Source organism: Oryzias latipes, chromosome 2, assembly GCF_053564925.1.
Source record: "Oryzias latipes strain Hd-rR chromosome 2, Olatipes_Hd-rR_3.1".
Lineage (NCBI taxonomy): Eukaryota > Metazoa > Chordata > Actinopteri > Beloniformes > Adrianichthyidae > Oryzias > Oryzias latipes.
This window is the reverse complement of record NC_136238.1, coordinates 44,090,984-44,114,070: the sequence shown is the minus strand read 5'-3', so window position 1 is coordinate 44,114,070 and position 23,087 is coordinate 44,090,984. Positions and strand designations below refer to the sequence as shown.

Here is a 23,087-nt window from a genome sequence, read left to right as displayed (position 1 = left end):
TTATTAATAAGAAGTAATGACACATCCACCGCCGCTGATGATGTGGCGTATTTGCACCAAGTATTTGCACACTGGGTTTACATGTTTTGCAGACCGCATGTTTTTTACACCTTTGCAGCTGTATTTATTTAATATTTAATATGTATTTCTTTATTTAATAAGAATCTAATTTTTGATAATAATTTTTCATAATAATTTTCTGTGATATTTTTAATTATTTAATATAAATGTCATTTGTGATGTCCTTTATTGATGTTATATTATACAGATTATTTCTGAATGTCGTGTTGCTGCCATAGATAAATGATATTTCCCCATTGTGGGATTAATAAAGTCATCTATCTATCTATCTATCTATCTATCTATCTATCTATCTATCTATCTATCTATCTATCTATCTATCTATCTATCTATCTATCTATCTATCTATCTATCTATCTATCTATCTATCTATCTATCTATCTATCTATCTATCTATCTATACAGATCTAAAGTACAGTAAACAGATTGTTAAAGACCCACGGAAAATATTTAACAGGAAAAGAAACTTAGCATTTTGGGATGTGTGATTGTGTGTGCGTGCGCTCTCGCGCGCACGCGTGTGTGTGCGTGCTGAAACCGGTGCTCGCGCGATGCAGGAAGAGAGGGGGGATAGCGCGTGTGAGGGTGTGGAGCGCATACACGCGCGGTCAGTCGCCGTTTTGGACTTAAGGAAAAAGTAATAAAGGAAGTTCATCTTTAGTGACTGAGACTGGTTCTTTTGTCTGACCGGCCCAGAGGATCTGAGGGTTCGAACGCGGAAGTGAACCACGCGTCTTATTCATTCTGCGTCCAGCGGCTCCTCTGTAGATGTCTGCGCACTCAAAGGCAGCAGGGAGGGGAGGGGGTGAGGGCCGGTTTAGGTGATCAGAGCAACTTGCCCGCTTGCTGGCTGTGCATTTGGGATGAAACGCACAACTGATGCTACCACAGCTTATAGTGGCTACTGGGGGGGCCAGGTGTCGGAGAGGGGTGGCCATGGCCACCCCTGGCCACCCCCTGGTGGCGCCACTGATTCTCGTGCGGTTATGGACAAATGTTGGAGACCCTGGGCACTATGTCAGTTAGGTTTCATAGGTTCTACGTGTTGGGCGGCCGCGGCGTCACTCCCTCCCGATTCCCCCGCTGCAGCGACCGCCGTGGGGCCTGTGTAGCGTGAGCAGCACGGAGACACGGGGGTCCACCGGCAGCTGCGCCCGAACCGGCTGCACAGGGTCCAAACGTCTCGCTAAGGGCGCCGGAGGAGGGAAAGGAGAGGCGAGGAGCCCGCGGGGTGAGGGTGGAGCGCAGGCGCCCCGATGTCTCTGCACTTCTGTCAAAAGTGGCAGGAAAATACACGTCTAAATGCGCTACGAGCTCCTCATGGGAGCATGAATTCAGCGCGGCAGGAAACATCGTCACCCCGTTAAGATCCTCACTGATAGCTGACACGGTTATCATGTTGGTGTTCCGGTCACGTAACATGAAGACGGACGAATAAAAGCAGCAGCACGATTCACTAAAGCAGCCAAACAGACAAACACGTGTTCACTTTTTTTTTTTGCACTTTAAAAAAGGTTGTTCATGTTTAGCCTATGTTGAACCTTTCCTGCGAGGACTTTTCTCTTTCTGACCGTGGTCGGAAAACGTTGGCAGATCTTCCTTTGGGGTTATAAGCTACATGCGTTCTCGAGTTTGCCACTCGGCCGCTGGGGGGTTTTGTGTTGGGCAGGTGCCTGTATTCTAGAACATTGGCCAGAACAGCAATGTTACTGTAACCTAACAGACTTCTTCTTTCTTTCAGACTCTTGTCCATCACAAACACAAGAACCTCGGAGAGCAGCTCCAGTGGAAGGTCTGGGCAGATGACAAGTATGTTTCTTTCTCACTATCGTTTTAGGAAACTTGACAAGAACTCCAGTCAGTTATAAAATATTGTCTTTTCTTTAGCTTCAGAACACCACAATGAGGAGATGACGGCAGCAGTGAAAGATGTGGAACCAAATTGGAGTTTCCACCAAGTTAGAAGTAAGCACCAACATGAAGTTGGATTTACACAACTCGCCATAAGTTAGAGATAATGTGAGAAACTCAATGTCAATAATCAGTGTTACTTTCTTTTCAGAGATTTCTGAATAGGATTGCAATTGTATTAGTGTGATAGACAGCTCATTTAGTGTTTCCATGTCTTAAGACCAAACACTAAGTTACAATAACGATGTAGCATTGACAATGGATAATTAAGATAAGCCACTGTGACAGTCTGCATGGCACATTTTGAATATTCCACTTTGGAAACATGTTTGCAATATGTTGACCTCATCTTCTGTACATTTCATATTTCCATCGACTAGGAGCTGGTTATCGAGCTATTGACAGTCTCAAGTGCAAAGAGAGAGAATGGAGATGGAAGCAAGAAGGGGGTCAAAAGGAGGACCAGTCAGCATGATCAGGTGAGTTGTCCTATTTGTGAACTTGTTTCATTTACTCAGGTCGTGCATGGTCCAGTTGAACTGTGTATGTGTGTGTATGTTGTTTCCTCTAATTAAAATAATATTTTCCTTTCCTGTTGGTCCACAGCTCTTCAAAAAGAGGGTCAAAATTGCTGAGAAGATTATCAATCAAGAGGATCTGTCATAAATAAAAGGAGCCAATGCAAACTATGTCAGCGACGAGGAAAGTGACGAGGACAAACCATCTTATTATCAAGCCTCGCCAAAGTGGCGCTCCACTAGGCTAACCAGGGTGATGCTGAAATGCCATAAAGCCTGGGATGAAAACTGGAGGAGTGGAATTGAGCCAAAATTACGCATTAGACACTCAGCTGGATTTACTGAAAGAAACCCACCACCAGTCAAGAGCTGCTATCTGGCAGAAGAGAAAAAAAGGATGCATGTTTGTTTGTGGTTTTTGACTTATTTATTTATTATGTAATAAAATATTTTTGAGTAATACCGGTTTTCTGTCACCTTTTATTTCTTATATATTTTTGAGATGACTGGTATCTTGAAATATCCTGACTTACATCACTAGTGTTTGTTCTTCAGATATGCCTGCTGGCCATATGTTCCAAATCCTAACTTCAGATATGACTAGTATACGGACATCAGATATCAACAGATATGACATGGATAGAATATGGAAATATCCTGACCTTGGATATCACTAATGACGCATCTCATATCTGGAGAGAATCTCATCTCCAGATTCTATCAGAATAAAAGTGTCCCATACTCGGAGTTGATATGCTCCAGACATGAACTTAGAGACAGTCATGTCCGAAGAGTATCCACCGTAGATATCACCAGATATGGGGTATTTCTGAGGATATCCAGACAAATATATGTCCTGATTCTGGGGGCTTTTGCGCAGTGGAAGCTGCTTCTTTTCATCTTCAAGTTGGGACTTTTCTGCAGAGATTCTGTTGAATTCAGCTTTCACCTCTTTCACTTCCTTGTCCTTCCTCTGGAGTTCCTTCTGCTGCTGTTTTAGTTCTGAAACCTCGTTTTTTACCTTCAAATTTTTCTCCTTTTCATCACGAAGTTTTTCCTGCACTTCATCCATGTTTGAAACCTGGTGCTTCAGCTCTGCAACATCTATGTAATCTATAACAATGATTTAACGTGGTAGAAAACATTCATTTATCTACACGCCACTCTTTATTTCCATAAATTGAATCACTTCTACAGTATTTTCATCAGTCATTAAGAATTTTGAACACATTTTTTACTACTTATTTGTGCAGATAAAGTATATAACATGTGAAAATACTTTTGCTGATCACATTACCAACCTACATGAAGGGATTTCTGAGCCATTGTTCCATGTGCAACACTTGCTGTTTTGAAAAAAAATAAATTATTTTGTACCTGAAACTCAAAAACAAGTACAAACAAAACCAGGAGCTGGAGGAAGTGGTCAGGGTTAGGGAAGTCTGGGAATCTCTACTTAGACTGCTGCCCCCGCAACCCGGTCCCGGATAAGCGGAGGAAGATGGATGGATTATCGAAAAAATGTGTTTTATAGTGAATGCAGTCCTTTGTATTTAAAGTGGCAGATGTGGCACTAAAAATGAATAACATCAACTAATCAATAAACAGCAGAAACCCACACTGTGAGAAAGACTCCACACTTCTGACTGATGTTCACGCCCACTTTATTCCTCATAGATAAGATTGGAACAGAAGACTGAGAACCAAGAAGAACAGAGGAACAGTTCTAATGTCTACTAGAAAACAGGAATCACATGAAACACACAACACCAGTCTGGTTCTTTATCTGCCTGAAAACTTCCTTCTGACATTTTTTAGGAAAATCTTTTCCTCACTAAACTTGGTCTAAAAAAATATAAACTGCAGTTACTACTTTTTGTTTAAAATAATAATCAAATGTTCACTTATTACATAAAAAGTGTCAGAATTAAAGACGTTTACAAAATCTTTCTTGTGTTGTCATGGTAACACACACATGAACAAACTAAAAATTAATTAAAATATTTGTAAAAATTAAAATATTTAAATTATCTGAAATATGAAAACCAAAGTGATTGGATGTGCTGCAGAGGTAGAGTGGTTGACCTCTGATCAGAAGATCACAGGTTCAATTACCACTTTGCCCGTCCATGTGTCAAAGTGTCATTGGATAAAACTGAACCCCACATTGATCCTGGTGGTTATAGGTTAGTGCCAGTGTGAGACAGTACAGCTGCCATCAGTGTGTGAATGGGTGTGTGTGAGTGAATGGGACTGAATGTTTGGTACTTTGGGCTTTCAAAGAAGGTACATTAGCGGTATATTCCATACGTATATGGCAACATAAAAACAAGGCTTGAAATATTTCATTCTAAAAATCATAATTTCAAATAAAATACTAGTTTCTGTCTTTATGGAAGAAAATTTGTACTTTTTCCAAATCTCTTCCTCTGCTCATGTAAACCCCATGTTTTTACTGCACAAGTTCTCTGCTCCAAGTTTTCTTGCGCTTAGTTTTTAATGAATCCTTTATTAAATTGTTTTAAAATGTTTATCTCTTGTGAATTATCATATGTGTTTTGAGATGAGATATATGTTTAAAACTTTTGTCACATTCTTTACAAGAAAAAGGCTTTTCTCCTGTGTGAGTTCTCATGTGTGTTTTGAGATTATGAACAAGACTAAAACTTTTTTTACATTCTTTACAAGAAAAAGGCTTTTCTCCTGTATGAGTTCTTGTGTGTGTTTTTAGACTAGACAAATCACTAAAACCTTTAGCACATTCTATACAAGAAAAAGGCTTTTCTCCTGTGTGAGTTCTCATGTGTCTTATGAGATGAGATATACGATTAAAACTTTTGTCACATTCTTTACAAGAAAAAGGCTTTTCTCCTGTGTGAGTTCTCATGTGTGTTTTGAGATTATGAACAAGACTAAAACTTTTTTTACATTCTTTACAAGAAAAAGGCTTTTCTCCTGTGTGAGTTCTTGTGTGTGTTTTTAGACTAGACAAATCACTAAAACCTTTAGCACATTCTATACAAGAAAAAGGCTTTTCTCCTGTGTGAGTTCTCATGTGTCTTATGAGATGAGATATACGATTAAAACCTTTGTCACATTCTTTACAAGAAAAAGGCTTTTCTCCTGTGTGAGTTCTCATGTGTCTTTTGAGATCAGATATTTGACTAAAACTTCCACCGCATTCTTTACATGAAAATTGTTTCTCTCCTGTATGAAATCCTACATGAAAAGGTTTGATAGTGATTCTTGAGCTTTCACCAGACTTGAAAAAGGAAAAAAATTTCTGCGCTGGAGACTCTTTGTGTTTTTTAACCAAATCATCCTTCTTTGATTTTTCACTAACATCAGAGTCACACTGACTTTCTGACATGTGAGAGCTGGCCACACTTTGGACATGACTTCTGTCCCTCCTCTTCCTCTGATCTCTGTTCTGTGGATCTGTCTGTTCATCTGTAGTTGATGTTGATTCTGTCTCTTCATCTGTAGTTGATGTTGATTCTTCATGTTGGTTTCCTTCTTCATCCTGACTATCAGTTACATTAAAGCTCTGTTGATTGTTTAGATCTGCTTCACTGTTCTCATCTTCCTCATAAGTAGGAATCTCCATTCCAGACAAAGAATCCAAACAACAACATCTGATTGGTTGACTTTTGGAGGGAAAGCTGCAACAGTCTTCTGTGATTGGTTCAGCCGTCCCTGCCCCCACTAGTCCACTGAACAGGGGGCAACATTCCAGGGGGGGTTGGTAATCTCCTCCTTCTATTGTTTCTGTCCCACTGGCTCTTTCAAAATAAAGGCTTGTTGTAGCAGAAACCTGAATGGAACATCAGAATGGACTCAAACTGCTGCTGGTTTCAAAGCCTCCTTCTCAACTTCCAGCTGAACTCTACATGAGTTTGAGCGTCTGTGATAAACTCTACAGCTGAACAACAGCAGTGAAAATCTCCATGGATGTCAACTGGGAGAGAATCAGGAACTCATCACAAAGTCAGGAGCTGCAAGGCCTGATGGGAGATCTGGGATCCTATTTTGACATGAAGGAAACTCCTTCAAACAGGAAAGATTTCATCTGACACGATCACTTTGATGTTAACACGAAGATGGATCCCAGTGATTCAGCTGAAAAACATCCCATAATACTGTTCTAGATGGTTCTAGAGTGGTGTGGAGATTTCTAGTCTTTTCTGCGGTGAGAAAGCCAGATGTTTTCCAGATACAAAGCCGTTCCTGCTTCCAGAAACTCCTCCCAGCTGTCAGGGAGAGAACAGGGATTTTGTTTCTCCAGAGATGCTTCACATCAGAAACTAGAAGTCAAAGCTGAAAGCAGAAGCTGCAAACTGAGTCTGTGAGGCCGATTTTCCAGCAGCACATCCTCCTCATCTGCTGCTGAGATGGAATGATGAAGCTCAGCTGAGGAACAGCAGGTTTCCTCTCACATGTTCCTGCTGCAGGAAACACTGTTTCATATCAACTCATCCACATCATGAAGGATCAATATGTTTGACTGAATTTACATGAAAAGAAAAGACGTCAAAGAAATCTGTCCATACGGGAAAGACTGAATGAATCCAAGTTTTTACCAGATAGACAGAACTTTGTTTGATTTTCTAGCTCTGCTTTTCTCCAAAGATGAAGAACATCAAGAAATCACCAATAAATGCTGATCTGGAACATTCTGTCTGGGAGTCTGACTGACACTTTGACACTTTCTACATTCTGCTTTGATCCGGGTCTGATCCTGCTTTCCTGCCACCACAACACATCCAATCCCAGCCCAGAACCTGAAGCTGGTTCTGAACATGAAGCCGGTCTTCAGGGACAGCAGGACTGATGAGTTAGTGATCTTCTCAGATGGACTTCAGACCCCTTAGAGCTGAAACTCTCACTGTTCTCTAGGAATCAGCTTCTTGTTGACGACACACTGCTGCAGTCAGGGGAACACACAAGAAACACACACACACAAAGACACACAAAGGGGGAGGAGCTTAGCTCAGCCATTGAAGTCATGGTTGAACTCTTCTGGGACTGATTTTAGACACAGAAAGCGCTGGTGTTGTAACCAATAAGATGATTGGTCAGCTTTAGCATCAATGGAAACATCACAAGGTCTTTCATTAAAGTCCATTTAGATCATAGTTACAGAAATAAGAACTGGTCAGAAGTCATGGATCAATGGATATTCAGAAACATTCAGAATATTTCACTAGTCTGATTGGAATCACTCTATTCAATAGAAACCAGCAAGAAAATAGAGATTTTCTCTTCTGACCTCATTATTCATGTGAATTTATCAGCTGTAAGCCATAATTCAGACAAATGGAGCCAGTAATTCCAGAATAATCCTCACATAGATGTTGTGTGTGGAGCCCGTTTTCCTTTAGATGATCCAGCTCTTGGTCCACTGAACCTCCAACCTTCTTCCATTTGTTCAGCTGCTGGACAGAACAAAGAAAAACAACCAGATGTTTTTGCTGAGTCAGGAAAATGCCTGTTGGAGCTCCAATATGATTGTTGACGGTGTTCCTCCTCTTTCTGCTCCGCTGACGTCCTCATTTTCAGTTTCCTGATCAGCTGCTAGACGTCTGATGTCTGACAGGAAATCTTCTAGCAGATGTCAGCTCCATCCCATCAGACGTTAGCTGACAGACTGGCGGCCATGAGCTGGAACAGCAGTCAGAAACAGTCAGAGGGTGGAGATGGGCTGCAGGTGAAGCAGGAGTCCCCGCCAGTCATCCTGGACACCTGTGGAGAAAAAAACCAACACCAGCAGGAAAAGGCTGGAGGACAGCAATGGCAGAGATAACCAGCAGAGGGAGACAGAGAGACAGGGACAAACCAGGACACCTTTTGATTTGAATTTGATTTGAAATGGTTTATTTCAAGCAATCAAATAGGAGTAATACACACAAGAGCAATATAATCATCAGTTATACATTCATACAGTAACTAATCAAACTTAGGATAATTAGACATAATTAATAAAAATTGCTTGAAAGGGAGTGGAAAGAAGCGAACTTATATAATCCCACCCCGTTATACTATAACCATTTTATTACATGATTTATCAATATCCGGTTCCTAGGTTTTATCAGACAGAATTAATAATCATAAGGTATCAATAAAGCACGTGCCAAAGATGAAATTACTTAAGTACTACGTCAAAAATAACTTTAGAAATCAACATGGCAAATGCAGCATCTGAAATATATGCAAATTATGTTACTTTTAAAAGTCATTCATATGCTTTAAAACATAATACTATACCAGTAAAATAGACACAACACTGTTTCAGGAGTTATCATAGCAAAATTTCATCAAGTATCAAAAGTTAAAAACATGTGCAAAATTATGCTACATTAGGAAAGATTTTTGAATCATTTTATCAATTTTAGGAGCTAGTGAAGTAATATCATCAAAAGTCAATCAATTTAACAATTTTCAATAAGTGATTAATCATTTGTTTTACTTTTTTAATTTTTTTTTTTTTTTTTTTTTTTTTTTTTTTATAATAAGGTAATGCTGTAAGGAAAAAAATTTAAAAGGGTCCACAATCTGTCGATTGTCCAAGGTTGGTATTTCTTCTTTTACTGATAACAGCTGATCTTCTGGGTTCAAAACAGTTAATAGTTCTCTTCCATGTTATGTCTGCAGACATTAGATTCAGGTCCATATCCTTCTTCAGCTGATATCAGCTGCGGTGAAAGTTGAGGTCAAATTGTCTGCAGGTCAGAACTCTCTGCTGTTATTCAGGTGACGTCAGACTTATGGAGAAAGTGAAGATTCCAGGTGTCATATTTCTTGAAATTATTTGGCTCTTTGATTTATTACTCCACGTTGATTCAGACGACCGTGATCAAACACTTCTCAAAGTCCTTCATGGTGTTCACGACCAGAACCTTGGTGCGGTCTTCTGGACCGAGCGGTTTGACATAAATCCTGCAGCCTTTAACCCAAGTGTTCTCAATCTGCTTACGCTTCCTGAGAAGCCGTGCATGTTTTGAGATTTCAGCATTCCTTCTTGTCAGATGGTCGTTCAGATAAGCAGCCGAACCTTTCAGGTTTTTGCGTTGATTCATCAGAGCTAGCTTGTGTTTGTGATTCACAAACCTGATGAGGATCGCTGGTTTATCCGTCTCCTTTCTCCTGGGGAGCAGGTGGCAGGTCTCGATGGTATTGAGATCCAGGGAAATCCTTTTAGATGTGAGAAATGAATGTATTTGCTGCTCCAGCGACGCGTCGATCTCCGTATTAGCACTGCTAGCTACGCTAGCGCTAGCATTAGCAGTGCTAGCTCCTGCTGAATTCAGCTTCGCTCGAGGCTTGATTGGTACTCCAGTGAGAATGACATTATTCATCCTTACTTGCTGTTCCACATCGTCCAGTCTTTTCTCCAGAATCTCGACCCGGTTTTCTCCCTGCTCGTTTTGAGCCCGAAATCTTCGGAACTCTTCCATCATATCCCAGAGCGGTGTTAGCTTAGCCGACACTTGATCCATAAAACTTTTCAGCGTTTCTTGAATAATGTCAAGAGATTTTTTGAGCTCTTCATATTCCTGGGGTTTCTTCGGGGGCATGGTCAGCTCTCTTTTTGGAGAAAATCAACTTCTTAAGTAATTTGAAGATAGTATCCGCAGAGAGCCGCGACCACGCGTCCTGCCTTAACCCCGGAACCGGAAATCCACCAGTAAGTCCAGACAAAAAGACATTAATGTTTGAAAGAACTGGACAGTCAGTGAGCTGGACATTCAAATCAGACCAAGTATAGGATGATCTGTTAGAAGATTTAGTGTCAGACGTCAGAAAAATGACCTCAGTCAACTGGATCTCCATAAATATACAGAAGATTTACAGACAACCTCCCAAAGTCCCACACAGACCAAAGCTTTGACATCATCAGACAACAACAAAACAGCAACAAAGATTTCCTCAAATTAAAAAACAAAACACGTGATTCACTCTAATCAACTGGATCTCCATCCGGTTGATCAGAACTGCATCCCAATCAGGTCCATCAAAGCTGTCGGTTTGATCCAGAAAGAGAACATTGGTTCATAGTTTTTAATTCCCATTTCAGCTCCGCCTCCAGCTCACACATGTAGGCGGTTCTTTCAGAGGTGCTGATGTTGGATGGAAGAACAAGTCTCTCAGGTGATGGAAGCAGCAGATATTGGAGGAGAAGATTTCATCTGAGAATACGGATAACTCCCAGACCAAAGCTGTTCCTGTCTCCAACAGTCTAGAACAGTTTCTCCTGCAGGAAGTTCCTGATGTTTACTTCTCTGCTGGATTTCCATTTTCCAGTGTTTCCACAACTGATGATGTCATCAATCTGACCTTTAAAAACACTTTACTTCCTGGTTTCATTGACAGCAAATGTTCCTAAAGATCTGACCTCCTAAAAGCTCCAATAGCAGCTCAGCAGAAACTCTGATCTTTCTTGATGTGGAGGGGCGGAGCCTGAAGAGGAAGCATCTTTCTGCAGGTGGTGCTGCAGCTTTGGGCATGTTTTCCAACTCTTTAGCTTCTGCTGTTCATGGAGTCGTGTCCCTCTTTTCTTGGAAAGGAGAAACCTGCAGAGAACTTTTCCCATTTCCACTCCCTCCTTTCAGCTGCTGCCCACTGTTCCCCTCTGAATCAGGAGGGAGGGGCTCTCATCTGTTCTGCCCACCCCCATCTAGAAAGACATCAGCACCACCTGAACATTCCAAAGCTCTTTTCCAACCCATTTCTACTGAGAAGGAACCAAAGACATGAAGATTAGAACAGCTGGAACAGGATGAGGGAGAAGGCTAAAGATTCAAGTCTGTTTGTGAGTCAAAGACAGAAATCAATAGAAAACACAGAGTTGATTCAAAAGAGCATTTATTAGATCCAAACAGGCTGCAGGAATTTTACAGACAGCTTTCAGTTTGAAGCCTTTTGACACTAAGATGCAGTTCTGCAAACAGCCAGCAGGTGTCTCCCTTCTCCCTCTTGCTTCAATGCAGTTGGTGTTGTTGCAGCAGCTGCATCATAGTGATTCTCTGCATCCAGAGGCTGTCATTCCTCACTAAGATCCACTCTGTTCATTCATGTCCTCTGGAGAAAACAGGCTTTATGCTCAGAAAGTTTCTACTAGTTTAGACATTCTAGAAAATGAGGAGATTCTACTGGATTTAGATGAAACTTCTTTAAAACTGCAGCTAAAAATGCTGTCAGCATGAAAAAGAACAGAGTTTTACCCACAAAACACCAAAGAAAAAGGAAGTTCAGTCAGAAAACTGTGGAAAATATCAATCAAAGCAAAACTCTGAGTCTTTCAAACTGCATGAGTCAATATTTGATCATCAACAGAACAGAGATGATAGAAAATGATTCAACTGATGATCTAGAAAAGAATCTGTGTCTGCAGGTCTGATTTTCTCCAGATCCTGGAGCTGCTGAACATCTGAATCCAACCCATGTTTCAGATCAACACTCCAAGTTAGAATGAGAAGAGGAAGTGCAGTTCTCCATCAGTCCACCGGGGGAGCTGCAGCACAATAACTGTCCACTTGATGCTGAGAGAGACGGTGAAGCTGATCTCAGATCAGTTCCTGCTGCAGCTCTGACACTCATCTCCACTTCCTCTGATTCCTCCATCACTCTGCTCTCCACCTCCCAGGAACACCGTCCAGTCACAACATCTCTGCAGACCAGCTGCTGCTGCTGCTCCTCTCTGCTCCTCCAGGAGGAACATCAGACTCTTTAGTCCTTCCACCTGCAGAGAGAAAGTGTAGAGCCAGAGATGAAGGAGTGTCTCCTGATCCTGGTCTGTCAGTCAGTGATGCAGCACAGCAGCAGAAAGAGCAGCAGGAGCTTCAGTCCTGTTCAGAGCAGCAGCTTCCTGTCATCTTCACCTGTTGGAGCTTCTGCTGCTCTGATTGGCTGTTGTCCTGAAGCCTGTCATCATTCTCCTCAGAGCTTCACTGAGAAGCTGCAGCTTCACAGGAAACTCTGCATCTTTGCTCTCAGACTAACTTTAGGACCAAACATCTGGAAGCAGCTGGACTGACTCCAACCCTCTACTGACCTCAGAGTCTGCAGTTTGGAGTTTGGACTCTCCACCAGATCCTGGAGCTGCTGAACTACTGAAGACTGAAGGTTGTTGTAGCTCAGGTCCAATTCTGTCAGGTGGGACGGGTTGGACTTCAGAGCTGAGACCAGAGCAGCACAGCTGGTCTTTGACAAACTGCACTTAATCAACCTGAAACCAGAAGAAAGAGTTGAGTTTAAAGACAAAGTTCATGTTTTTCATCCTTCACTTCTTCTGATGAGTTCAGAGCTGAAGAAGATCAGAAAGTTTAGAAAAAGTCCAAATATGTGAAGCAACAGCAGCAGATCAGAAGAGTCCAGCAGAAGCAGAGAAGAAGAACATTCAGGAACATTCAGGACAACATGCAGCTGCTTCAGGAAAGAAGTCCAGATGTGTGAAAGTCAAACATCAGCCTGTGGCTGCATCCAAACCAACTGATGTTTCTGCAGCAACAGCAGAAAAAGTCCACTTCCTCTTTCTGCTCAGCTCTTCTCCAAACAGCACTGAATCATGGGAGAATTTCAGCAGCAGGATGCTGGAAAGTCTTCCTCCCAGTTTTCAGGAGATGATCTTCCAGTCCTTCTCTGCTGCAGCCCTTCAAGCAGAGACTTTCAGCTCCAACAGATCAAAGCAGAGAGAAGAAGGAAGTGATGAGGAAGAGTCAGCAGCAAATGTTGGACATTGATCCCTGATCAAGCATGACTTCAGCTCTGAATGAAGAGTCAGAAGCTGCTGGGAGCTTTGATGGATGATGTGATGATGTTTGTGGATGAAAAGGTGAGGATGTTTGTGGAGGATGTGTCTGTCAGAGCAGCATCCAGCTGCAGCAGGACTCTGTCACTGTCTGCTCACAAACATCAGCCGCTGGACTCTCAGCTGCATCTGCTGAAACACAGCAGCATGACTCAGAGTGCATGTGAGCGTGCACGGCTGCTCCTTCTGCACGCGCTTTAAAGGAGTCTGTTGGAGTAAAAACACAGAAGAGCTGATGGCTGCAAGCAGAACTTTGTGGAGCACAAATGTCAGCAGACGGCTTTGGAACAAGCAGCTGCAGGAAGAAAAGAAGAAGTTCTTCTGCAGATCTTTGAAGAGAACAAGCAGCTGCAGGAAGAAAAGAAGAAGTTCTTCTGCAGATCTTTGAAGAGAACAAGCAGCTGCAGGAAGATGCTTCTGCAGAACAGAATCTGGACATTTCTGCTCACTGTGGGTCAACACAACTTTGTCATCATATTGATCTGAACACAACTGAAACATGGAGTCTGACCTCAGAGTCTGCAGTCTGCAGTCTGGACTCTCCAGAAAACCACACAGATGAAGAACTCCTGAATCCTGCAGGTTCTGGTTCCTGCTCAGGACCAGTTCTGTCAGATTAGACGGGTTTTTCTTCAGAGCTGAGACCAGAACTTCACAGCTGTTCTTTGACAAACTGCAGCCCCACAACCTGCAATCAGACAGAAAAGTGTGTTCAGGAGCAGTGATGCAGCTGGAGGTCCAGGAACTTGGTCCATTCAGTCAGGTGGGACCCGCCCTGATGACAGACTGACAGATGACATTTTCACTGTTTGCTCATTTCTTTTGGATTTGGACCCAAAAACATGATCAGTATTGAAAATGACATAGATTAGAAATGACTTGAAATGAAGTTAAAACAGACGAGGAATTGAAATGTCATTGATCATCAGGAATTATTCAGGACTAAATATTTACAATCCAATAGATTTAAAGCTTCCATTTCAAAAATGTCAGATTAAATTGTATTTCTTGCTCTTGAATCCTAAATTGTAAAAGTCATTTTCAAATGATCAAATAGCAGAAAAACAGCTGAAAAAGTCTTTAGTTCTCCTCTGAAAGCATTTCCTGACATCTCTAAACTGTAGAGGGGCCTTGAAAAACATGAGGATCCACGGGGCCCAAAGTGTCTGAATGTGGCCCTGAAGAGGAGCTGCTGATGGTTCTGCTGGTAGTCTAAACCAGGGGTCACCAACATGGTGTCTGTGGGCACCAGGTGGCCCCCAAGGGCCACATCAGTGGCCCCCAAGGGCCACATCAGTGGCCTGAAATGCTGAAGAAGATCATCAAGAAGTCTGGACTGAGGCGCTGAGCTGGACGCATAAATCACTGCAGCATCTGTGGTTCTGAACTGAAGGAGGAACCATGGACTCCTGGAATCTCTGAACTGAGGGAGGAACCATGGACTCCTGGTTTCAGACACAGAGACTCAGAGAGACTCTCCTACTACGGTTCAGTCAGTTTCTCTGGATAAATCAATCAAACTCTTTATGCTGATCAATCAAATGTTCTTTACATGTTCATAAATGTTTCTCAGTGCATCAGAAATGAAGGTTTTTGATGAGGAAGGATCAATGATGGACATTCTTCATTCAACCATCACTAAAGCTGAGCCAGACATCCCATAATGCATCATTCATCCCAGCGTTCTGTGCTAAAGTGATGGCTTTGAGCACGTGATGACTCCCACTGTGGAACCATCAGCAACATTTTCTCTGGATCTACAGAGACTTTCCCTCTGAGAGTCGCTGCTGAAAGACATTGTTTCTGCATCTGAGACAAAGTGGAAGAAAAGTGACGTCACAGACAGACTTGGACTAAAACTAACAAAGATCCCAGACTCTGTCAGAGAAACATGGCAGAGTCATGGAAAAGAGGATTAAAATGTGTTCAATCACTCAAGAATTTGAGTTAAAAACGCTGCAGATTTAGTCTTTAGTTCAAAATGTGATTTAAATAAATGTACGTTGATTTTTATTTATCATGACATCATTGATAATCATGGTGCAACAAAATGACAATGAGACATTTTTGTATGAAATGTAGAGATGTGAGGATCATCTGATAATGGAACCATTACTGAGATTAATAAAGGATGAATATTAATATCTGGTTGGTCTGATTGGTCAAATGCATAAAGAGATTTATTTGATTCGTTAAAAGCTTTAAGCTACCATAAGATTGTTTTAACACATTTAAGGTTTACCATTTATTGTGATTTTCCCGTCTTTTGTGATCTGCGTATTGCAGAGCTGGATATTGTGATAACGATACATTTGTGGTATATTGTGCAGGAATAACATAAAGTGTTTATTTCCTCATTATGCAACAATGTTTTTTTAACAAAACATTTGACTTTATACATTTTTCCAACTAGAAAAGTAAAATACATGAAGAAAGAAGTTATTTATAGAAAAATAAACAGCAATGTTTTGACATATTTCTGTCATGATGTAAATATAAAACACATTAAATAAATGTTTGAGTTCATCAAATAATCCCAGAGTCTCTGCTTCAACAGTGAAAGCTGCGTCTGAATCTGACACCAGTGTTTCCATCTCTGACAGTTTGAAGCCAAAGCCCCTCCCCCACCTCTCTACCTGCTTTTCCTCTGTTCACCTGTTCATGTCCTCTACAGCTGAGACCCCCCCCCTCCCATTCGGACTACGATCTGTCCCGCCGCTCTGGGTTGGCGGCTGCAGGACTCAGGAGAACCGTGTCTCCGAGCTCAGACTTCCAGCTCACACAGCGGCTTTGGGGCAGTGTGAGCTTTTCATACAGAATGCCGCTCAGTCCTTAGTCGTGTCCCGACTAAATAAAGGCTGATGTTATTCCCACATATTTACGTGCAGCCAGGATGCAGATTTCAGCGTTTACCGCGTGGATTTGATTTTTAAACAAGGCTAATGATTTTAGCCCGAGTTAACCTCTGCTGGGAGCTGGAAGACCTCTGGCTTCTTCCAGCTCCATTCTTCCACCAAAAAGCACCAACCACACGGATTAAAAATAAAATGATGAGCAAACAGGAGCTTCATAATATATATAACATTAATAAAAGCACGTTTGGAAGATCTTCTCGTAGATTACAGAGCTGCTGCATAAACGTATATGACAACTAAGTTTCCTCTTCCGGTATTTTCAACACTACTGTGAAAGTGTGAGCATGTGAACGTTTGTTTTAATGGGAAAAAGTTTTCTGATCCCATGTACACGGTTGGATTTGAATCCCACCATTGATCCCATCAAGATATTTGCACATGCTGGATTCAACCCAGTTGTGTGTTTAGTTGAATGGAAACGTCTAACATTCAGTCAGTGAACTTTCAATGACACTTCTTTATGGTTCATGTCCATCAGTTGTTTGCAGCTTTTCATTGTGTTCATGAAGTGTTGAACTCTGTTCTAAATGTCCTTTGGTTGTCTTTGGCTCTGAGTTGAACTTTTTAGGTTTCAGCATTTTTTAGTCCTCAGAAAACTTTTCTGAATCCAAAGTTCCAAAAATAAAGAGTCATTTTTTAGTGAGAGTTTTTCATTTCTAGTGGTAAATGAATCTGCAGTCATTTCTGGTTTCAGTGACTGAATGATGCACTGACCAAAGGGAGTTTGTGTGTTTTTGTTGTTCTAGTGACATTCAAAGGAAGTGTCTGTTCTAGATTCAATATTTAAAGATCTTTTCAAACTATTTTCTTCAAATAGATTTGATGTAGAATCCTTTGAATGGGTTTCTGAAAACTGGAAGCTGAAACTAATTTGGACGCCAACTTGAACTTTCTACAGGCCGATCAGTGAACATTTTTCTGACATGAAATGGATCCGTGTTCTAAAATAGGTTGGAGATCCTGATCTACAAGATCCTGATTGAAACAGATCAGTTTCTATCAATCATCAGAACAATCAATTCAATTGATGAAGAAAATCTGAATCAATCATCAGTTTGTTTCAAACACGGCTGTAGACAGAAAATCTTCCAGTGAAACATCAGAAAGTTCTTCACCTGATCCGTTCTTCTCATCCATCAGGGAGTTCAGCTTCTTTACTGACCTCAGAGTCTGCAGTCTGCAGTCTGGACTCTCCAGAAAACCACACAGATGAAGAACTCCTGAATCCTGCAGGTTCTGGTTCTCGCTTAGGTCCAGTTCTGTCAGATTAGACGGGTTTTTCTTCAGAGCTGAGACCAGAACTTCACAGCTGATCTCTGACAAACTGCAGCCCCACAACCTGCAATCAGACAGAAAAGTGTGTTCAGGAGCAGTGATGCAGCTGGAGGTCCAGGAACTTGGTCCATTTAGTCAGGTGGGACCCGCCCTGATGACAGACTGACAGATGACATTTTCACTGTTTGCTCATTTCTTTTGGATTTGGACCCAAAAACATGATCAGGAATGAAAATACAATAGATTAGCAATGACTTGAAATGAAGTTAAAACAGACGAGGAATTGAAATGTCATTGATCATCAGGAATTATTCATGACTAAATATTTACAATCCAATAGATTAAAGCTTCCATTTCAAATATGTCTGATTCCAAAAACTAAATAAAGAGACACAGGCTGTGTCCAAATTCCAGCCCTGTGAGGACGGAGGACTGTGTCTCTGATTCAGGGGAGGAGTTTAACAGGAAACAAGATGGGGGGGGTCGGTCAGGACACAGGGGGGGAGGAGACAGAGATGTGACTGGCAGATGTTCCAAATTTATTCTGTTACTGATTCATATTCCAAGTCAGTCTGCAAACAACTAAAGATCCTCTCATCACTACACAAATAGCACAAAATGACCTGCTGTCAATCAAATAAAGTCCATACAACAAGAAAACTGAGTCTGTCATTATGAACATAAACTCCTATAATATAATAAATAGAATTCAATCTGCTTTAGTGCAGGAATATCTAGTGTCCTGGATTCTAGAAGTAATTCTAACATCATGATCACTACTTTTTATTTAAACGGTGAATTTGACGTCATTGATTTCACAAAGTGAAAATCTAACAGATATGAGTGTTTAGTGATGATCATTTATGAATTCACTGAGTTCAGAAGATAAAAACCTGGATAGTTTATTTAAAAATACATTTAAATACTTATTTTTTTTTAACAAAAATGTGAATAATTCCCCAACCTAAACTATAAAACCCTCCAATTTAGTGTAAATGTATCAAATAAATGACAGCAGTTCTCCTAAAACATAAATGTCTCCTTTTAGTCTCTATCTAAACTAAAGAAAACTCTGGTTTCCATCCAAATGACAAAGAAATGTCTCCATCAAAGTTTCCCACATATTACCACCTTTAGTTTCTAACAAAGTAAAGCACAGAAGTCCAAACCGTAGAACATTGAAACCGTTTCAGAGCTTTTCTCACACACACAGTCCAGTTTAGTCCCTGTACCGGCACCTTAAAGCCAAGAAAAAGCGTTGCAGGCCTGTTGTTGCTCTTGGAAAACATGGAGTTTGTTGCAATCATCCAGTCAGATCCAGAGAGAACAGAAAGAACACGACTCCGCTTCCATGTGACCAGCGTGATGCACGTTACACCACAGCCTCCACTCCGACTCCCATCCAGAAAACAGCTATTCACCCGCAGTTCCTCCACTCACCAATCCCAGCTCATGTTCTGATCCAAATGTGTCCAAATGTCTCTACAAACACACTGGAAGCCGTCTGTCTCTCCGGAGGGAAAAGTCTCCATGTGCTCTGTCTCCAACTTCCTGTCCATCTCTCCTTTCTTCCTCACCTGTTCCCGTCTTATATAGATCAGGAACCAATCACAATTGGATAGATAGAGGGACTTACAAATGAACCAATAAATAGAATCAGAGAAAAGTATGAACTAAATAAGATCACCCATCCTTTTTTTCTTGTGCCTATACTATTAACAAAAAAAAAAACCTCAATCGCTGATATTTACTGGAAATAAGGGTTAAAAGAAACTAGTAAAATAATCTTCTATTTAGAAATTACCAAAAGGCTACAGATGTTATGCTAATGATGCTAATGATGTTATGCTAATGATGCTAAAGAAGTCATGCTAATGATCCTAATAATTTTATGGTAAAAATGCTAATGATGAAATGCTAATGTTGCTTATGATGCTGGTGTAACACGGGTGTCAATCTGGGCCATTGTATTTTTTCCACCCACCTGTTGTGTGTGTACTATGTGCCTTGCGTGCTTTGGGTCATGTGACCGCGATGAACCAATTAGTTAGCTTTATAAGCAGCTACCCCGGAAGCAATCGCATTACATGACAGGAGAGCCGGATTATGACGCTACGAGGTATGTTCGGCTTCGGTTTTACTTTAAAATCATCCGATCACGTCCTAATCTTTGTCATATGACCTATCAACTTGTAGGAGCCAACTACCAGTTTAAACTTACCACAAATAAGCCGCGTTTTTCGATGCATTTTCACAAAATCGGTGAGTCCATACTTCCTACAGTTAGTTTTGGTTAGCTTAGCATTATTATTATCGTCAATGAATGACGTGGACCGGTTAACAGCTGCTATCGATGCCAAATTTCTGTTTTCTACAACGTTGATGTTTACACTACATGGTAAACTGTTTTGTTAATGCAACCACATTGATTATTAATCAATGTATAGGTTCTTTAGTTATTTACAGCACGGACACGTGGGAGCTCACGGCGGCTATACAACTAAAGTTGTATAGTGTTGTATAAAGTTGTTCTTGTGAAGGAAATTGTTTTAGTATTATCATTGTGTAAATATATTTGTGTACATATATGTTTAAATGTTAACTCAGATTGACCTTTTTACCTCTTCTGAAAACAGTTCTGTGTTTGTTCATCTGCTTCTCATCCCCAGCCAGGAAGAGGGGGTTTTACAACACACTGTTCTTAGCTGATAAGGGATTCTGTTTGAACTTAGAATCCAATCAAATGGGTCATTTTTGACGACACCCCTCAATGAACTTTTTCTCTTTGTCTTGAATTGGTACCTCCTTCTTGTGTTCTTAATAAAAGGTGCACAGGGAAAGGCAGAACCTTTGAGAAGAGAAGCGTGGTAGACGTTTTCTGTCACTCTTGCTCTTCTCCCTCGTGCATGAGAAACTTGATTCTTGTTGTGGTTTGTTGTTTATAATTGTGTTTTTCTTTAATGTCTAGATGCATTCATCTGACAGTTCTATACAACTACAGTTGTATAGCCGCTAAAGTTGATTTTCTCAAACAAAAAGAGAGCTGACCCCAAGAAAAGCCTGGAATATGAAGAGCTTAAAAAGATTCTTGATGATATCAAAGCTACGCTGTATCCCTTTATGGAACAAGTGTCCACTAAGCTAGCTCCACTGATGGAGCTAATGGAAGAGTTCCAAAGATTCCGCGCTAAACACGGGCAACGAGAAAACCAGGTCGACATTCTGGAGAAAAGACTGGATGATGTGGAACAACAAGTAATGATGCATAATGTCATTCTCACTGGAGTACCGATCAGACCTCGGGCAAAGCTGAATGCAGCTGGAGCTAGCACTGCTAATGCTAATAGCACTAGCATAGCTAGCAGTGCTGAAACGGAGAGCATTGTAGAGTCTCTGGATGACCAAGTGGAATCATTTCTCACGTCTAAAGGGATTTCCCTGGATCTCAACACCATCGAGACCTGCCACCTGCTCCCCAGGAGAAAGGAGACGGATAAACCAGCATCCTCATCAGGTTTGTGAATCAAAAACACAAGCTAGCTCTGATGAATCAAAGGAGGAATCTGAAGGGATCTGCTGCTTATCTGAACCACCATCTGACCAGAAGGAATGCTGAAATTGCCAAACATGGCAATAACCTTAAAATTAATAGAGAAAACTCAACAATCACTTCTATTGTGGACCAAACAGTCACTCACGACCCGGTCAAAATTAATAAAGCATTTGAAAACTTTTATAAAATCTTGTACACATCACAGATCAATCCGTCAAAGCGAAATATTGACTCATTTCTTAATAATGTAAACCTACCCAGGCTAAATGATGATCAAATCACAAACTTAGACTGTCCGCTCTCGTTGTCTGAACTTCATGAAGCTCTGTTACTTATGACTAATGGTAAAGCACCAGGGCCTGACGGCTTTCCTGCTGAGTTTTATAAAGAATTCTGGGAACAGCTGGCACCAACATTTTATAAAACGGTCACATCTATCAATGAGAGCCAATCAATGCCACCTAACATGAACTCAGCCAACATAATTCTTCTTCTAAAACCAGACAAAGATCCCACTAGTCCTTCAAGCTATCGCCCCATTTTACTAATCAATGCAGATGTAAAAATTATCTGCAAAGCACTAGCACAGAGAATAGAAAAAGTCACTCCTCACATAATTCACTTCGACCAAACTGGATTCATCAAAGGCAGACACTCGGATGATAATGTCCGTAGACTAGTTAATATAATAGACTTTGCCACCATTAAAAACCAGGAAATGACGGTACTATCGCTGGATGCTGAAAAAGCCTTTGACAGAGTAAACTGGAAGTTCCTTATTGCTGCCCTCCATAAGTTTGGTTTTGGAGAAGCATTCATCAATTGGATCAAAATATTATATCACAACCCCAATGCATCAGTTAGAACTAATAAACAGACTTCAAACAGGTTTTTTCTTGGAAGAGGAACCAGACAGGGCTGCCCACTCTCTCCTTCTCTTTTTGCTATATTCATTGAGCCTTTAGCTGCAGCAATAAGACAGAATGAGAGCATTATAGGAATAAAAACCAAACACAGCCATCATAAAATTAGTCTTTATGCAGATGACATATTACTGTTTTTAAGGAATTTACATTCTGTAAATGAAACAGCAATGATCATAAACAAATTCTCCTCCATATCAGACTATTCCATTAATTGGAATAAGTCTGTTTTATTACCACTCAACAGGAATATGGAACAAAGACTCACAATTCCAGTTAAAACAGGAAATATCAAATATCTAGGTATTTATTTCCCCCCCAAACTATCAGAACTGGTGCAGCTAAACTACACCCCATTACTGAAAAACATACTGGACGATCTAACAAACTGGACCAACCTGCCTCTGTCCCTTATGGGCAAGGTAGCCACGGTAAAAATGAAAATCTTACCCAAAGTTAATTATCTCTTCTCAATGAGTCCCACACAACCGCCACTAAAATGGTTCAAAACATTAGACTCATCCATATCAAGCTTTCTATGGAACAACAAACCTGCAAGAATTAGTCTAAAAACTTTAAAATCTGCAAAAAGCTGTGGAGGATTAGAATTACCTAACTTCCACAATTACTTTCTTGCAAATAGATTACAATATATCTTAAAATGGTTAAAAAATAATCCAGAAACCAACTCATGGTTAGACTTGGAACAGGCGTTATGTGGAAAGATCAACCTGTCAGATCTTCCATTTATCAGCCAAATAGTTAAAAAACAGGATTGTTTCAAAAGTATTAATATAATTGCCACTTTAACAGCCTGGTGGGAATTTCTCAAAATATCAAAATCATCAATTCAACCGTGCAAAATGACACCCATCTGGAACAACCCAGACATTCTTATTAACAAAACAAAATGATTCACTTCCCAGCTTGGCAAGCAGGGGGCATAAAATAACTAGAGCACCTAATTATTAATAGAAGATTCATAACTCCCCAGGAACTTCAAGACAAACACGGAATATATAACTTCTTGGAAGATCAGCAACTTAAATCAATTATTACTAAAAAGTTTAAATACAGAGACAACGATTTAAAACTACCAGATGT

General features: G+C 40.7%; 3 protein-coding genes and 1 long non-coding RNA gene across 12 annotated transcripts in view; 1 reads left to right on the top strand and 3 right to left on the bottom strand.

Annotated features, from left to right (window-relative positions):
- LOC144988873 (uncharacterized) overlaps nt 1–23,087 on the bottom strand; it is a 385,609-nt gene that overhangs the window by 68,111 nt on the left and 294,411 nt on the right. The gene's annotated exons all lie outside the window — the stretch shown is intronic.
- Nucleotides 927–2,970, top strand: LOC144990500 (uncharacterized). Of its 2 annotated transcripts, none has more exons than XR_013654474.1 (4): nt 927–1,890; nt 1,975–2,046; nt 2,373–2,471; nt 2,599–2,970. It is a non-coding gene; the product is annotated as an uncharacterized LOC144990500 (long non-coding RNA). The 2 variants fall into 2 exon arrangements; XR_013654473.1 differs by having other exon boundaries at nt 1,969–2,046.
- On the bottom strand, nt 4,158–6,712 carry LOC144988890 (uncharacterized). Its single transcript, XM_078940199.1, has one exon. It carries the CDS (start codon nt 6,115–6,117, stop codon nt 5,041–5,043), a length of 1,077 nt encoding a protein of 358 aa, XP_078796325.1. The 5' UTR covers nt 6,118–6,712; the 3' UTR covers nt 4,158–5,040.
- LOC144988851 (protein NLRC3-like) overlaps nt 11,356–23,087 on the bottom strand; it is a 46,156-nt gene continuing 34,424 nt past the window's right edge. For all 7 annotated transcript variants that reach the window (XM_078939965.1, XM_078939969.1, XM_078939978.1 and 4 more), the window contains 4 exons: nt 17,395–17,571; nt 13,829–14,005; nt 12,562–12,735; nt 11,356–12,249 (listed from right to left, as the gene is read on the bottom strand). The gene's annotated coding sequence lies outside the window, so the exon portion shown is untranslated. The remainder of the gene's footprint in view (nt 12,250–12,561; nt 12,736–13,828; nt 14,006–17,394; nt 17,572–23,087) is intronic.